At 51.0% G+C, this 18,197-nt stretch overlaps 1 protein-coding gene across 1 annotated transcript in view; it reads left to right on the top strand.

Moving 5' to 3' along the window:
• Positions 1-18,197, top strand: part of INPP5A (inositol polyphosphate-5-phosphatase A) — a 258,361-nt gene that overhangs the window by 151,442 nt on the left and 88,722 nt on the right. Inside the window, exons 5-6 of the mRNA XM_030805019.1 lie at positions 6,575-6,638; positions 13,880-13,983. Coding sequence (XP_030660879.1) covers positions 6,575-6,638; positions 13,880-13,983 — 168 coding nt within the window. The remainder of the gene's footprint in view (positions 1-6,574; positions 6,639-13,879; positions 13,984-18,197) is intronic.

Raw genomic sequence — 18,197 nt, 5'->3', positions numbered from 1 at the left:
ATCGACCCGCTTGGCCTCCCAAAGTGTTAAGATTACAGGTGTGAGCCACTGTGCCTGGCCAAATTACAGTATTTTTATATGGTGAATTATTATGTAGCATTCAAAATAAGCTAAAGTATGTCTCTATCTTGATATCATGCCATAGGACATTTGAGGAACTGTCCTCTTTCTCAGTGTCCTTTGTGAAACCCACCTGTGTTTCTGGATGTGACTCCGATCTGTATATTTTCCTTGCTGCATCCGGTTCTGTCATAGGAATATTTTGAATTCGATTTACCCTTTTGCACGTTAAGTATTTGGGTCATTTTCAGTTGGTGTTTTCAGACGTCATATGCCATTGTATTCTCATGCCTGTCTCCTGAGAGCTCCAGCGTCTCTGAGAGAGGTCTGTGTGTGCATTCCACGTGTGTATATGGACATATGTATGTCTGCAGGTATATGCATGTATGTGTATGTGTGTATTACATATGTATGTTTGTCTATAGTGTATATGGATGTGGGTTATGTACGTGTGTGCATGGATGTGTACATATGTGTGTGTGTGCAGGAGTTTCTCTTGGGTGTGAAGCAGCTGTGAGGGTGTGCGGTTGTAAGTTCACAGGACGTGGCGTGTCCCTATGGCTCATTTATGGATGTGGGTTATGTACGTCTGTGTGCATGGGTATGTGGACATGTGTGTGTGTGTGTGTGCAGGAGTTTCTCCTGGGTGTGAAGCAGCTGTGAGGGTGTGCGGTTGTAAGTTCACAGGACGTGGCGTGTCCCTGTGGCTCATGTCCTCAGTCACTCATTAGTCACTGTGAGCCTGAGTGTCTTCTCATTTCTCCTGTATTACAAGGGCAGAGGAACTGTCTGAATGATCAGGCTCAGAACCACAAGGCTGTCTCAGCTCGGGCAGGTGCTTTCACCCTAATGAGACAGAGCGTCAGGCTTGGCCTCTCCGTGATGTCCTCAGCTTGGTTCTCAGAGAGCACAGACGTTTGCCGCTGGTCCTCACAGGGTGTCAGGGCCCGGGTGAGCATGGTTGCGTGCCCCTGGGCTCCTGCGCAAGGCTGCGTCCTTCATTTGGGGGTCCTGTGTCCTCACAGCGTGCAGCTGGGGAAGGAGTGGGCTGCGCATGAGGGGACTCGTGTTTAGTAATCGCTCGACTCTCGTTTAAAACAAATGAAGTTCTCTATTTTGTTGCAGACTTGAAGATTAGTTACCAACAATATCTTACGAAGTTTTTCTTTCTGCTCCTAGATTTATTTTATTAAAAAAAAAAACTGGAGGTGAAAACACTTTATCTGTAGAAATAACAAAATGTTGTGCTGTCTCAGAGTGAGATGGGAGTCACTAAATGCTGCCACTCTTTTTTCTGAGTCACTGTTGATAAGCACAGTCAGCCTTAGTCAGGGCTCCCCTGGGCCGCGGGCTGTGGCCTCCTCCCTCAACGCTTTTTGCCTTCCCAGTGGCAGAATGCGGCGGCAGGCTCCACGGAGATCCCCCTGGGGTGCAGTGGGAGCTGGCACCTGTGGTCACGCCCCCAATGCAGTTGGAACCAGCACAGGGGAAGGGCCCTGTTGCCACCTGGGGCCTCACATGGGCACTGCTTGTGCGTTTCCTCTTTCTGTCTCGAACAGAGCGTGTGCCGATGTGCGTCCCTTACTGCGGGTCTGTGTGACTGAAGTTTTAGGAATGTGTTCTGTTTCGTGCACGAGGGAGCTGGGTGCAGAAGACCGGGTTAATGATGTGTGCTTTGGTCGTTCACCTGATTGAGGAAATGATAAATTACCGGCCATCTGACTTGTTTGCAAATAAAAAGTGATGGAGGCATTTCCAATGGCAGCTTTGTGTTCCTGCCTTGTCAGCCTCTGTCCCGGCCTGAGTCATCCCGAGCCTTCCAGCCGGTGGCTCCGTCCAGGAGGTGGGACCCCGCTCAACAAACATGGGCTTTGTGATTGCACAGTGCCTGCCGGGACACGTTGTTCTTTCTGAATGTGTGAGAAGTGGTCTGCTCCCGCCCTGAGTTGGCTGTGTTTGCAAACTGGGCCTGCTATCAGAATTCAGCTCCTGAAATCAAGCTAAGTGACATGGTGTGGCCATTTATCACATTACCGGACTCCAATTGAAGTTGAGAGGTTGTTTTAATAGCATTTGCAAATACTCCATCTTCACTAGCCGCCCCTGTGAGAGGCACCGAGCCACCATGGTACACAGGGTTCATTGCGCCCTGGTCGCCAGTTGGTGTGGAAGCCTGATGGGTGGTGACCGGGAGCTTCAGTTGCCCATTAGCTCCCAGGCTGCCTTCAGAGACTTGGGTCCCACCAGGGCAGCCCTGTATCACAAGGGCAGGGGAAATGTCTGAAAGATCAGGCCCAGGACCACGTGGTTAGGTGGGGTCTGGATCTCCTGTGTGGCCTGCACCGGCTCCACTTCTCCGTGCCCCAGGGGCTTGGCTTTGTCCAGTGGAGGCCGCTTCCTGGCTATGCCGTGGCCTCTGGGGGCTGGAGGCCTCCTGCCCATGTCTGCAGTCCTAGCAGAAGCATCACAGCCAACGGCTGCATTTCACTAATGCAGAATTAATGAGCACTCTTGACAGTCTTGTTTATAAATATGTAAAAAGTATTTTGTTTTTAGCAAGAGGCGAGGAGTCATTATTCTCAGATGTGACAGACATACTCTTGACAAGTACTGTGGTCAGAGGCCTGGGCGAGCTGGGGACTTGCTGTCGGCAGCCCCAGACGTGCTCCTGGCCCGATGTCCTGGTGTCTGTGATAAATGGGTGCCCCGAACCGTATTGATGGGACAGGGTAAACACCGAAAAAGTTGGGTTGAACTTTGACTTTAAATGTTCATTAGAGCTAATTATGGATTTTCTGACTATGAATTGCAGTTTCTGTCCCTGCATTGGCAATTTATTTTTCGCTTATTTATTACAAACTTTATAATATTCTGTTAGCTTTGTCACATTCAGTGAGGTAATGATTTAAATGTTTGCGGCGACATTTATTTACTTATGTTTTTTCAGAGTGCTTTCTTTATCTGAAACAAATGAAGGGATATCCTCTATAAAGAGGGGCTGATGGCGGTGGAGGAGATGTTAAGTTTCATCCATGGGGCACAGGCCTGCAGTCTTCTCTCTTAACTCTGTGCTGAAACTCAATTTTGCCAAAGGAAAGGATGAACACTGGCTTTTTCATTTTAATTTTCTATGTTTTTGAGACGGAGTCTTGCCCTGTCACCTAGGCTGGAGTGCAGTGGCGTGATCTCGGCTCACTGCAACCTCTGCCTCCCAGGTTCAAGCAATTCTCCTGCCTCAGCCTCCCAAGTAGCTGGGATTACAGGCGTGCGCCACCACGCCTGTCTGATTTTTGTACTTTTAGTAAAGACGGGGTTTCACCATGTTGGCCAGGCTGGTCTTGAACTCCTGACCTCAAGTGATCCACCGCCTCGCCCCCACAAAGTGCTGGTATTACAGGCGTGAGCCACCAAGCCCGGCCAACACTGGGTGTTTTTAAGACCTGCTGTAAAGGTGGCTCAGTTCCCTGGGTTCTGAACAGGTTCCCAGCAGATGCCTAGTGAGAAAGCGGATCAGTCGAGCAGTGTCCATGTCACAGCCGAGTGCATCATCGCCACGTGCAGCCTTCTGGACCCAGCGGCAGCTCACCAGGGCATGTGGCCTGGGGCCAGGGACCACAGAGGGCCCGAGGACAGAGCCCCATGTCAGGTACACAGGTTCTCCCACCTTCTGGCTTTCCTGTGGAGACAGAGACGCTGCCTGCTGCACCCTAGACCCACCTGCGAGAAAAGAGGAAGTGCACTGCGTCCCCCTCGGGTGTCCTTCATCCCCGTCCCCCAGACAGAAGGTCCCTGTCATCTGTCGGCTAGCCCGGGGGCTCCCATCTGGGTGGTGGCCAGGATGCAGGGCTGGGAGGCCCCTGGCTACCCCTCAGCTTTGGGTTCTCCTGCCGCGGTCTGGCACTCATGACTGTGCACATGTGTGTGTGCACATGCAAGCGAGCGCTCGCACCTGCCACCTGTGCTGGGTGGAGGCGGCACGTGTCCCTGCTCCTGCCTGTGAGTGTGTCCCCTTCCCCACCAGACACAGCAGAGACAGGAGGCAGAGGCCACCATGGCGTCAGTGCTCAGGCTTGCCAGCCAGCCTCTCTATTTTTAGGAGTTGAAATGCACTTCTTGAAATGCGTTCTGTCAGAGGGCAGCTATGTCATCCCCAAGGTGAAACACTGTTTTCTGGTGACGTGTCCATGTGGCCAACGTCCCTGGGAGGAGGACCGCCACCCCGGCCCACCGTGCACTGCACACGCCCTAGGAGCAGGAGCTGCATGGCCTCCAGGGAGCTTCCCGTGTTGTGGAGTCAGCATCAAACCAGAGACGGCCCAACAGGCCCCAGAGAGCTGACCCAGGGGCCCAGGGGGCTGCGGACAGGGACTGGGCCAGAGTTACTGGCACGTTTGGCCCTCAGCAGGCCCAGAACATAAGTCCCCTCACCACGCACTGTGCCCGCCGCCCTGCGCCTCTGAGGGAGCAGCGGCCTCCTGACGCCCCAGTGTGGTGCACCTTCCTGCAGCCCTGCCCCCGGGACAGCCACCCCAGTGACCAGTCTTCAAGGAGGGAGCAGCAGTTCCCTGGGAACTGCAGAGCCCGAAGTGTGTGGGACGTTTAGCCTGGGCCTTGGAATTAGGTGATGCTCAGGCGTTGCCTTTGACTTTCTTAGAGAGACAATAGCTCTGCAGCCCGGTAAGACGGCATCTCAGCAGGAGGTCCACACTGGGGCGCTCCAAACTGCAGGGTTGTGGGGTCATGGTTCTGCCCAAAACAAAGCAAGAGTGCATGAGTGTGTGTGTGTGTGCAAGTGTGTGAGCAAGTGCATGTGTGTGTATGAGTGTGTAAGCATGAGTGTGTGTGCAAGTGTGAGCAAGTGCATGTGAGTGCGTGTGCACAAATGAGTTCGTGTGTGAGCAAGTGCATGTGTGTGTGCACAAGTGCGTGTGTGCACCAGCAGTGTGAGTGCATGACTGTGCAAGTGTAAGTGCAGTAAGTGTGCATGAGTGCGTGTGTGCATGTTAGTGCATGTGAGCAAGTGCATGTTGTGTGTGCATGAGTATATGTGCAAGTGTGTATGAGTGCCTGTGTGTGTGAGCAAGTGCCTGTGAGTGCATGTGCACAAGTGTGCAAGTGTGCACAAGTATGTGCACGAGTGCATATGTGTTAGTGTGAGTGTGTGCAAGCGTGTGGTGTGCATGTGTGTACATGAATGTGCAAGAGTGTACAAGTGAAGCCTTGGAATGAGGTGATGCTCAGGCATTGCCCTTGTGTTGCCCACAGGCTCACACAGACACAGTGAGGGATGCACTATGCCCTGTGCCTTCAGCTGAGGACAGGCCCTGTTCAGAATGCAGAGTTGGGGTTAGAACCCCTAGTGGCTCAGAGTCTCTTCCCTGTGGGAGGCCCTGTGTGGCCTGGTAATGGTTGGGCTCCCTGCAGGCAGCCCCGCCCTCCGGCTGCAGCTGCACCCATGTGCCCTCCTCTCTGGCCCACCTGGCGCCGCCACTTCAAACTCTCCCCTACTTTATCCCAGCACCTACTACCCCCGCAGGGCACACAGCTGTCTCCTATGAGATAGGTTTGTTTGTTAAGTCAGGTTTATAAAGATTAATGTATAGATGGTGAGATTCGCCCTGTTTGGGGTATAATTTAGTGAGTTTTGACAAAGGCAACCACTGCAACCCAGTGTAGAATATTCTGATCACCCCAGAGTTGCACCAGGCCCCGTGTTGGGGTTGCCAGATTTAGCAAAAAAAAAAAAAACACACACAGAAATAATACACACATCAGTACGAACACACTGCTGCACACAGACACAGGTTCATCCGTAGAAAATACCACGTGAAACTTGCAGTTCAGATCGACAAGTAACTGTGTGGTATCCGTCGACCCAGCCCTGCGGCATCCAGCCGCGTACTTTTGCCTTCTCTGGTGTGGAGAGCAGGGATCCCTGTGCTCTGCAACCATCCAGCTAATTTGTGAGTGGGAGACACTGGCGGCTCCTGGGGCGATGGGGCAGGGTGGGGCCGGGTGCAGTGGAGCTGATGGTTGGGGGCCCCAGGACGAAGCCGAGCATCAGTGCTGGGAAGGGTCTCGTCCACTCAATGCCTGGCCCGCGGGACCTGCACCCCTGCTGGAACCAGCACTGGCTGCACGGCTCACCTGGGAAGGGTCTGGTTCATTCAGTGCCCGGCCCGCGGGACTTGGGCCCCTGCTGGAGCCAGCAGCGGCTGCACGGCTCACCTGGGAAGGGTCTGGTCCACTCAGTGCCCGGCCCGTGGGACCTGCACCCCTGCTGGAACCAGCACCGGCTGCACGGCTCACTGCATGCCTGGAGCTTGGGGAGTTTGGGTGTTCGCAGGTTACCTCTGCTTGACATCTTGTGCTTCAGTAACTGTGATTAAATTACAACTGATTAAACTCTTGCTCTAGCTAGTTTAAAAGAGCTTCTTTTATTTATTGTTAAAAACGATCTTTAGAAATATTCCCAGCACCAGTCTCTCATTTGATTTCTCTTTTTGCTCTACAGGCACTAGGAAGCTTTTATTTTCTTCATGAATCCTTGAAAAACATCTACCAGTTTGACTTTAAAGGTAAGACTGCGTGCCATCTTCCGGGATTTTGTCTCAGCGCCCACCCCTCCTGGTGTCTGGCTTCCCCAGGACCCTCCTGCCCTGTCCCTGTGAGTGGCCACTGTGGGCTGGGTGTCTTGAGCCACTGGCCAGAGGTCACTCCAGGGGCCTCCTGGACCTGGACTCGAGGCCCCTTGGCTGTCCCACACTGGCTGCCTGGCAAGGCTCTGGTGGGGACCTGGCTTTCCTAGAGTTGAATTAAGAGGAAGGAATAGTTTGTATCTGTGTTCCCATCCAGTGTGAGAAAATGAAAAGCCAAATGAGAGGGTTGCATGTTTCAGAAATAAGAATGGGCAGGGACAGTCCTCCGCGCCGTGAACAGTGTCCCCGTTTGATGGTCATGTGCTGTGTGTCTTCACGGAAAAGATGCCCTGAGACACTCCGCTGACACGGGCTGTCCCCTCCTGTTCATTTCTTTGTTGGGGGCAGGTGCGTGAGCTAGGCCGGGTGTGGGCTCCACACGGCCTGGGGGTGTTTGTGCGATGACTTCCTGTCTGACGCTATCCTTTCCTGCTGTGTGTGAGTTCTCGGAACCCCACGCAGCCTCTGGAGCAGATCACATCCATGTGAAGTGCCCTGCACGTTGCAGTAACTGGAGCCACAGATGGTGTCATTTCGTTCACATTCCGTGTTTGCGCTCCCTCAGGAGACAGAGCACCTCATAGGAAATTGCGCGGCAGTCTTATCTCAGTTGCTTGAGTGGTGATTTCATTGATGATGAGAGCAAGATTCTGGCCAGCAAAATGATTTCTCACTGCCCTGTTACCTGATCTTCAGATCCTTCCAAATTCTAGCATCCGAGCCCTTCTCGAGGCCCGTGGCAGGATCGGCCACAAAACCGCAGGAGCCGCCGGTGGCGCTCTTCGCCCCATTTTGGGAGACACGGCACCCGCGTCCTGTGTGCTCAGGCCCGGAGTGGCCAGCGAGAGTGGGGAGAGAGGGTGCTCAGATGCAGCGTGTGCTGCAGGAAGCTGGAACCAAGGAGCTTGTGTGTCAGGCTTCACCGTGCCCTGGATCTGCAGAACTTTTCTGTTTTTCAGTAGCCATTTGAATACCTGTTTTACTACTAAGTTAAATCAGTCATGAAGTGCCTGGTGAACCTACGATGTATTTAAAACTATACATGAGATACACACTTCACTCTAGCAAAACTTTCCCCAGGGCCCTCCATGTGGCCAAACTAACAGGAACAACATGAGGAGTGGACACCGAGCACGTCCTGAGCACGTGGTGTGTCAGGAAGGTGTGCGGACACAGGAGGCATGTGGATGCGGGAGGCGTGCGGTTGCGGGAGGCATATGGATGCTGACAATGTTCTTAGTGCCCCACATGGCAGGTGTTGCTACTGATGCTTAGCGCAGTGGGGGGGCCTCGGGCTGGGGGGTTGGGCTGGGGAGTTGGACTTGGGGATCAGGCTCAGGGGTCAGGCTGGGGGCTCGGGCTGGGCGGTTGGGCTCGAGGGTCAGGCTTGGGGGTCAGGCTAGGGGCTCGAGGCTCTGAGAAGGACTCACACAGAAACAGTACCAGAAATGAAGCAGTGGCTCATCCCCACATGCGGCTGAGGGAAGAATCGGCGAGCTGGAAGGTGTTAGAAGCTTCACAACCTGAAAAGCAAGAAGAAATGAGAATAAATTTGAAAACAGAAGAAAATGGCCAAGACCTGTGGAACAGCGACAACAGGTGCAGCTTGTAAAGGGAACCCCAGTAGGAGTAGAAGGAAAGGAACAGAAGGAAGATTTCACGTAGTAATGGTTTAGAACTTTCCAAACTTGTAACTGACACCAAACCACAGATCCAGAAAGCTCAACGAATGCCAACACCAAGCAGGATAAATGCCAGAAAGTCAACCCCAGGCCACCTTGTTCAAACTGCAGAAAATCAAAGAAAAAAGAAAATCTTGAAAGAATCCAGGAGATTCCTATAGACGAGGTGATTCCTTACCTGTAAAGGAACAAGGGTAAGAATTACATTGGACCTTTTCCCAGAAACCATGCAGGAAGGAAGAGAGTAGTGTGAAATATTTAAAGCATTGTAAGAAGAAAATATCATATTCAGAAAAAAGTTATTCTTCAAAAGTGAAGGAAATTGACTTTGTCAGATAAGCAAAAATTGAAGTAATTTGTTGCCAGTAGACCTGCCTCGCAAGAAATGCTAAAAGAAGCTCTTCAACAGAAGGAAATATCATATAGCCCAGAAACTCTGGTTTACCTAAAGAAAGAAAAAGCATTAGGGAATAAGTGAAGATAAAATGAAATATATTTTTCTTACCCTTAATTGATCTAGCAGATAACTTTTGCTCAACGTAATAACAGCAACCATGTATTGGTCAACTGCAGCTTATGGATAAGTGGAATGAATAGCAGAAATGTCATAAGGACAGGAGGGAGGAATTTGGGGTACTCTGTTATAAGAAACCTGTACTGTCGTTTTAAGGAATATAGTATTATTTAAAAGTGGACTTGGATTAGTTAAACATGTATATTGCAAACTATGGCAACCACTAAAAAGCTTTTTAAAGGAAGTATAATTGATGTGTTAAGAGAGGAGAGATAATGGAACCATATAAAATGCCCAGTAAAAGCCAGAGAAGGCAGATAAAGGATGGGAGACCCCAAAGATACAAAGAGCAAAGGCAACAAATAGAAAACTTACAAATATGGTAGATATTACTCCAACTATATCAACGATCCCTTTAAATATGAATGGTCTAAATATACCAGTTAAAGGACAGAGACTGTAAGAGTGGATTAAAAAAAAATACTCAAGTATGTGTTGTCTTCTAGAAACCCATTTATATAGACACCTAAAGATTAATAGATAAGGGATGGAGGAAGGTAAACTGTTCTAACGTGAATCAAAGGAAAACTTAGATGGGCCAAAAGAAAGCTGGAGGAGCCATATTAATTTATAGCATCAAATACATATATTAGAAAAGCAGAAAGATCTACAATCAATTATCTAAGCTTGTACCTTAGGAAACTAGAAGAAAAGTAAATTAACCCAAAAGCTGGTTCTTTGAAAAAAAATCAATAAAATGGATAAACCGCTAGCCAGACTAAGAAAAAAAATGACACAAATTATTAATATCAGAAATTATCAGAATAGGCAGAGCAGACTTCAGAGCTGGGAAAGTTTTCAGCAGTAAAGAAGGACATTACATCGTGATAAAAAGATCAGATCTCCAAGAATACCTAACAATCCTTACTATCTAGGTGCCTAACAACAGAGTGTCAAAATACACAAGGCAAAAACAAGGAGAACTGCCAGGAGAAACAGATGAATCCACTATCATAGTTAGAGACTTCAACACCCTGTATCAGGAATGAACAGATCTGGCAAACATAAAATCAGGAAAGACATAGTTTAACCCAACAGCACCATCAAACAAATTGATCTAACTGACATTTATAGGATACCTCATCCAGTAACAGCAGAATATACGTTTTTGTCAAGCTCACATGGAACATTCACTAAGACAGATCACATTCTGGGCCATAAAACACACCTTTACAAATTTAAAGAACAGAAACCATATTCAGCATGCTCATAGATTACAATGGAATTAAACTAGAAATCAGTACCAGAAAAGTAGCTGGAAAATCCCCAAATACTTGAATATTAAACAACACATATCTAAATAACATATGAGTCAAAGAAGTCTCAAGAGAAATTTAAAAATATTTTGAACCAAATGAAAATGTAAATACAGCCTAATATTCATGGGATATTAGCAAAAGTAATGTTTAGAGGTAAAATTATAGCATCAAATGCATATAAGAAAGAGCTAAAAAGAAAAGAAGCTAAAAAGAAAAAAGTGCTAAGAAGAAAGGAAGAAAGAGCTAAAATCAATTATCTAAGCGTCTGCCTTAGGAAGCTAGAAGAAGGAAAGAAAATTCCAAAGTAAGCAGAAGAAAAGAAATAATGAAAATTGGAACAGAAAGCAACAGAATTGAAAACAGGAAATGAACAAAACCAAAAGCTGATTCTTTAAATAGATCAATAAAATTGATAAACCTCTAGCCAGACTAAGAAAAACAGAGAGAAGACACAGATTATTAATATCAGAAATTAGAGAGGGGCCTACTGCTGATCCTGTGGACATTTGAAGGATAATAAAAGAATATCATTAATTTCTGTCTATAAATGTAATAACTTAGATGGGCCAATTCCTTGAAAGACACAATCTATGAAAACTCATACGAGGAAAAATAGATAATCTGAACAGGTCTATAGCTATTAATGACATTGAATAAGTAATTAATAACCTGCTAAAAAAGCATCAGACCCAAGTGGTTTCACTGGTGAATTCTATCAAGCATTTAAGGAAGACGTTATACCAGCTCTCTACAATCTTTTCCAGAAAATATAAGCAGAGGACAAACATCCTAAATCATTCTATGAGGCCAGCATTACCCTAATACAAAAACCAGATAAAGAGATTACAAAGAAGGAAAACCATGAACTGTAAACAAAAATGCTCAATAAAATTCTCAACAGTCAGTTATATACTATGACCAACCGAGATTTACTCCTGGTATACAGGCTGGTTCATCATTTAAAAATCAATTAATGTAATCCATCACTGCAACAGGCAAAAGAAGGAAAATCACATGATCATAGAATAGATGCAGAAAAAGCATTTCCCAAAATCCACATCTCTTAATGATTTGAAAAAAACTCCCAGCAAACTAGGAATAGAGGAGAACTTCCTCAGCTTGATAAAGAAGAGCTCCAAAAATCCTAAAGTGAATACCACACTTAATGAGAAATTAGAAGCTTTTCCTGTGAGATCAGGAACAAGGCAAGGATGCCTCATCTACGTCTCTTCAGCATCTTACTGAAAATCTTAGATAATGTAATAAGACAAGAAAAGGAAGTAAAAGCCATATTGATGGGGTGATGGCAGATAGAACTGTATCTGTTCTCAGATGATATGATTATGTCAAGAATCTCAAAGAGTCAGCAACAATAACAGACAAACCTGGTACTAATAAGCAATTATAGCAACATTGCAGGATACCTAGTTAATATACAGAAGTCAATTGCTTTCCTATATAGCAGCAATGAACAGGTGGAATTTTAAATTAAAAACATAATACCATTTGCTTAAGCACACACTAAAAGGAAGTACTTAGGAATAAATCTAACAAATTAATACAAGATCTCTGTGAGGAAAACTATAAAACTCTGATGAAATAAAGAAGATCTAGATAAATGGAGAGAGATTCGTCTTCATGGATAGTGCTATGGTTGGAAGGTAGGTGTCCCCCACCCCCAAATTCATCTGCTGACCTCCTGACCCCTAAGGTGATGGTGTTAAGAGGTGGGGCCTTGGGAGGCTGATTAGAGTGTGAGGTCAGAGCCCTCACGAATGGGATCGGAGCCCTCATGAAAGAGGCTGGGAGTTCATTTGCCCCTTCCATGCATGAGGACACACACAAGGCACCATCTGTGAGGAACCTCATCTCCTAGCACCCTGATCTTGGACTTCCCATCCCCCCAAACTAGGGGAAAGACACTTACTTTGTTTACAAACCACCCAGTCTATTTTGCTGTAGCTGCCCAGTGGACTAAGGCAGGTGGGAAAACCCAATACTGTCAAGGGCTCAGCTCTTCCCAACTTCAGCTGTAGATTCAACACAGCCCCAACAAGGTGTGTCATGCCATTGACAAACTGACTGTAAAGGTTATGTGGAAAGCAAAATACCCAGCATTGCCCAGAGTTTTGAAGAAGAAGAGCAAAGTCAGAGCCTGCATTTCCCGACTTCAAGACTTGCTCTTGTGCCTTGTGGGTGAACGGGCCAAGCAGACGGTGGCATGTCAGCTCCACGGAGTGTTATTTGATGATAAAAAGAAATGAGCTTTGAAGCCGCGAGAAGACACAGAGGAGCCTGGCACGCCTGCTACCAATGAAAGAAGCCAACCTGAAAAGGCTACACATGTGTGATTCCAACTCTGTGACACTCTGGAAAAGGCAGAACTATGGAGACAGTGAAAGGATCCGTGGTGTCTAAGCTCCAAGTTTAGGGAATGGCCTCTATTTCACGTTCTGTCCATGCTCCATAAGTCGCTGAAACATCTCATGCTGTCTCCTGTCCATGAGGCACCCACATCCAGGACTGTGCACCCAGGGCCAGGCCAGACCACAGCACCCAGGGCCAGGCCACACCACAGCACCCAGGGCCAGGCCAGACCACAGCACCCAGGGCCAGGCCACACCACAGCACCCAGAGCCAGGCCAGACCATAGCACTCTGTTTTTGCCTGGAACTCCTGCCCGCCCCAGTGGTGACCCAACACTTCGGCCCATGGTGCTGTGGTCCTCAGGTTGCCCCCTCTGTCCCTCTTGCCACAGTGGGGTGGATGATACCCCAGAAACTGCAGGTTGGAGCTGCTTGTGGGACACAACACACTACTCCAAAGTGGTCTCCAGGAACCTCTTTGACACCCAGGAGTGTCACCTCGGTGGCCCAGGAGCCATCCTGTGGCATCTTGCAAAGAGGCCAGCAGCCACCTACCCACTGGACCCAGCAGGAGTTTGAGGAATGGATCCCTGCCATCCTTGATCACACCCCACCTTGGGTGTGGAGCTACCTGTCCATAAAAAGAAAGGCTGAGGCCTGGTTGTGAACAACAAGGAGACGGGCCCTGCCCGTGGGGGGGGGCCTGTGTCCCTGGGCCTGGCCTATCCACTGGGGGCTCCAGGAAGGTGCCAAGCAGCCACTGGCAAAGCCCATCTGGGAGGCACCCTGCCGCAAGCTGCCTCTCTCACTGTCGCACATAAACCTCTTCCCTGGAATATGAGTGATGGAGGCTGGATACGGGGAGGAAATCGATGTTATTAAATAAATTCATGTGAAGGTCTGAGTGAATGGTAATTCTACAGCCCTCTTAAATATATTCACGGGTTTAAAAGAGGATGCCAATTAGCTCCTGTAAATCTGCAGGCTGGGAGCTCTCAGGGGATAATGGAGTGGAGTGTCAGATTCCAGGTCATGGGAGGGGAATTTATGACCCACAGGCATGGAGCAGCCGGCCCGCCGGGGGTCTGTTCTGGGTCGGCCCCCTCATCGGGGCCACCTCTCAGGGGGGCCTCTCTTGCTCCCATCGGGCTGCAAGTGGGGCGGAAACAGGCTGTGCTCCAGGCTGGTTGGATGGGGCACGACGATGGGATAGTCACCTTGTCCTTCTGGTCTCTTCCAGCTAAGAAGTATAGAAAGGTCACTGGCAAAGAGATCTACTCGGATACCTTAGAGAGCACGCCCATGCTGGAGAAGGAGAAGTTTCCACAGGACTACTTCCCCGAGGTACGTAGCGAGGCTTTCTCACTGACGTGTTTACTTCCCAGAGTGAGCCAGTCAGGAGCGACATGGAACACAGAATTTTCACACTGCACTGTTGCTAGTCACAGCTGCCTGTTGTTACCTCCCATAATCTGTCTTCCTGGGAGTCCAGGCTTCTGTGGTTAGTCTGGGCTGTCACACGTAAGGGCAGTGAGAATCTAAGGCATTAGCGCCAAGTAATCAGTGAGTTCCTAAATCCTCATATCCAGGAAAAAGAACCTTCGCCAAAGATGTAGGAAAATCATTCAGCTCCCCTGGCGTGCAGCTGGGGTCTCCCGCACGCCCAGCTGGGAGAGGGTCAGGCTGGCTGGTGGTATCCAAGACAGTGGCTGACGGTCGTGTGTGCCCGTGGTGTGAGTGTGGGGCAGGGGCACGGTCTCGTGTCAGATACTGCCTTGGTGGTTGTGCCAGGCTGCGAGCAGCAGGGTCCCAGCACTTATGCCTGCATCACATGGAGAGTTTAGAATCAAAATGTGTGGAAGGCATTTGTCGTCTCACTGCCAGACACAGTGTTGATAAGAAACTGGTGTTTCCTTCTGGCAGCCATGCACTTCTGCTGAGCTGTGTGTGCGCAGCTGTTGCTCTGTGCGCGTGATCTTTGGGTAACCCTCACACGCGGCATTGTCGGCGTCTCCCTGGCTGTGTAGTTAACCTGTCGAGGCAGCATTTGCTGCTTTGCCCTTCGTCATCTGCTAAATCACAGTGGGGTGCAGGCACCGTGGCCAGAAGCAGCCGGGCACTGAGACTGAAGAGCTGGCAGCTGGGCACAGGTTTGGGGGCATGCGGGCTGTGATATAGGAGCTCTTGTCCGGATTTGTCTGCGCAGGCAGCCCCAAGAAGGATTGCTCCGCGGTCCTGTCTCCACGAGAGCCGTGCAGGCTGAGGCTGCTACGGAGCTGACTTCCAGCAAGGCCACAACTTTATTAACTTGCTTTATGGCCCGCACCTTGAGTGAGGGACTGTGGCCGCCCTGTGAAGGATGGGGCGCTCCTGTCACCCTGTGGCTCGGCCTCCTCATCCATCTTCCCTAGGCCAAGGACGCCGTGTCAGTGGGCCAGCCTCCCGTCCTCGGTCCTGCTTCCGGCACCGCCCACTTGCCTCCCTACACTCCGGATGTCCAGCAGTTGGAAAAGGACATGGAAGAAAGCTCCATGGTCTTCTCCATGCACAGTCGCGTCCCTGGGTCACGACAGCCTCCCTGAAGGGGCCGCCTGTGGTGCAGGCCCGTCGGAAGGGCAGGGTGGGGGCTGTGGTTCCCCTGGAGAGCCTGCAAGCTGAACTCTGGCCTCTCTTGAACCCGGCCAAGGCTCTCATCTCAGAGTGACCAGAGGCAGACTCAGGGCTCTTTGTGGGAAGCGTGGGTGCTGGGGGGGCCTGGGCTGGGCAGGGCCAGGCGCCGCCACCTGATGGCTTGAGGAGAGCAGCTGTGGGTGGCTGGGCTGGTCCAGGCAGGGGCTGTTGACCCGGCACCTCGTCTCAGGACCCACGTGGCTGCATTGCTGTCCAGGGCCGTGGCTAGACCGGGTGTGGCTGGGCTGTCCCCTCCCCACCAGGTGTCCACTTTTTCACTGGATCCTGTCCACTCTGGATGGGCTAAGAGAGCCCACAGGGAGCCCCATAGCCCCTGGGGGTGGGGGCCGAGGTGTGTCCTGAGGGCCCAGGGCCCGCAGGGTCAGCCAGGATGGGAAGCTCAGGAGCAGCGGGCCCTCAGCAAGGAACAGGCACTCTAGGGTCCTCCAAGGCAGCCACACAGGCTCCTGACCCCTCCGTCTCTCAGCCCCGCCCCGAAGCAGCCCTGCCACTCTGGCCAGCGGGACCTCCTTCTTGCACCCACGCCTCAGGCTTCTCTTCTGGACCCAGCAAGCAGGGAGCTGAGGCCCGGGGCCCAGGCTGAAGTTGGGCAAGATCTGGAGGCCTCTGCTATGACTTTGCCACCCTTTGAAGGGTGGGCGCCCTGGCAGGGGTCTGAGTGTGGCCCCTGGCCTTGGTCCCTAATGCCAGTATTCTGAGGCCTCCGTGATACTAGGGGCCTGCTGGCATGGGTCTGTGGAGGGCATAGCATGAGGGGCCGCCCCTCCCCCAGGAAGAGCAGCCTCAGCCCCCAGCCTGGGTCCAGCCCCATGTTGTGCAGTGTTGTGTCCACAGGCAGAGAAGAGGGCACGTTCTGGAAAGTAGACGATTCCCGGGAGGAACAGGCGCCGAGCCTCTTTGTGTGGACCCGTCTCTCCCCTGGGAGAGCAGCGTGTCGCTGTCTGCGGCCTGGTGGTCAGCTGCTCAGCAGATCCTCGTGGCTGCTGGTGGCTGGGACGGGGGGCCAGCCCCTGCCCTGGGCGGAGGCCTCCCTGTGGGTCAGGGCCAGCCCTGCCACATTATTGTCTTACAAATCCTCCGGGACCCGTGTGTTTGATGATCTGCAAAGGTTTTCCGACGTTTCCTCTTCCCTGGTAAATTAACAAAAGGAAACTCTTATTTTAAAAACTGTAAGCTTCTAACGTTCTGTCCCTAGTGTGGGTCTTTAACCCCACAGAGCCTGTGTGGCACCCCGTGTCCCTGCTGGAGGGAGGAAGGAGGAGGGAGGGGCCTGGGGAGCCATGGGGGTCTGGGCCTGGCAGCCTGGCTGGGCCCACCCCTCCCTCTGTGCCTCTGCACCCGACCTCTCACTGTGTTTGAACACATTTTGGAGGAAGGAACTAGTTTCAGACTGATTTCTCTTTCTTTTATTACCATCACTTAAGGGTAATCTAAATGTAATTACCTTGATGGGGGTATAATGCAGTCTCAGATAATTATGGCCGCTGCAGAAACTAACAAAACTTTCTCTGCTGATTTATGGATGCTTTTGGCTTGGTATGAATTTCAAATGATGCCTCTGGGAGCCACACTCCAGATAATGTGAGGCCATTTTTAAAAAGCAGATTTGTGTAGTCGATCAGGGCGAGTCATTTTTTTCCTTTTGCCCGTAGTGAGAAATTGGTTGTTGCCATAGATCACAGGGCTGGCTGCAAGCTCTTATGAAAGATGAATTAATTCCACTAATGCTCTGAGCGGGCCTTCGGCGTGAGGGCTGTGTGGCGATAACCTCCCCGCAGCCTCTCTTTTCTCCATGGCGATTTATGCCGTCTTTTAGTAGATGAAACCGGCTGGATTCGCTATCCATCTGCCTGCTGAAGGAGCCCTATTAACGGGAGCCTGAGAGAGACTTCATATCGTCAGGTGAAGGATGGCCCCCAGCCCCACGTGACGTGGCTGTCATTTCTGAGGTGAAAACCTCTCTGGGAGTAGAGGAGCCAACATGGGCTGGGGGGCGGCCACCTCAGGAGAGCGGAGCCACGGCCGTCCCATCTGCAGGCTCCTGCGGGCTCCCCGATCGAGGGCTTTGAAGGTGGCTGGTGACCAGAAAGTTCCCGCACACAGCCTGGGATGGAGGAGACCCCCAGCCCTGGCCATACACCCTCTGCCTCCATTTGCCATGGCCGGAGCAACAAGGATGTATATCCAGAAGCTTCTGGGGTCTTCCTGAGTCCTGAGCATGTGAGTGTTGGCTGAGGCCCAGGACGCCCGTCTCTGCCTCCCAGCACTTCCCGGCCCTGCTCCAGAGGGCAGTGTTGGGTGTGGGGTGCGTCCACCTCAGGCTGGGGTGCTCAGGTGCGCCTGTGGGGGCGTGGCCTCGGGGAGGGGCCCCTGAACCTGCCGATGACTCTGGGAACCTCCTTCCTCTTGGGCCACCCCACCCCAGCCCTGGCTGTGTGCTTGGGGCTTGGCCAGCAAGGGGAGTGAGACGTCAGGAAGCGGGGACTTCAGTGCAGGAACTGGGGTGGTGGTTCCGGTTCTGGTTCTTTCTCCAAAGAGCTGGTGGTCTTCAGGCCCCAGTTTCCTCGCTGGGGAAATGAGGGCGGTGCCTGTCCTGAGTGCCGGCGGGGCCACTGAAGGGTGCATGGGGCGCCCTCCGTGAGGACTCTCCCCGCACCGCGCATCCCACCCTAAACCCAAGGATGCGACTGCACCTGCAGCCACGGGCCATGGAAGTGTCAGGACGCTGTGGGCTGTGGCTTCATTTGTTCCTGCTGTAAAATCCCTAGAAACGTAGTCTTAGTGCAGTCGTAGCTGCTCTGATGACCTTACCTCAAAAGGAACTTAGTTTCTACAAATACTTTAGAAAATAGTTGGTTATGATAATA

The sequence above is a fragment of the Nomascus leucogenys genome, chromosome 3 (assembly GCF_006542625.1).
Source record: "Nomascus leucogenys isolate Asia chromosome 3, Asia_NLE_v1, whole genome shotgun sequence".
Taxonomy (NCBI): Eukaryota; Metazoa; Chordata; class Mammalia; order Primates; family Hylobatidae; genus Nomascus; species Nomascus leucogenys.
Note: the sequence above shows the minus strand (reverse complement) of the source record. Positions and strands in the feature narration are given on the sequence as shown.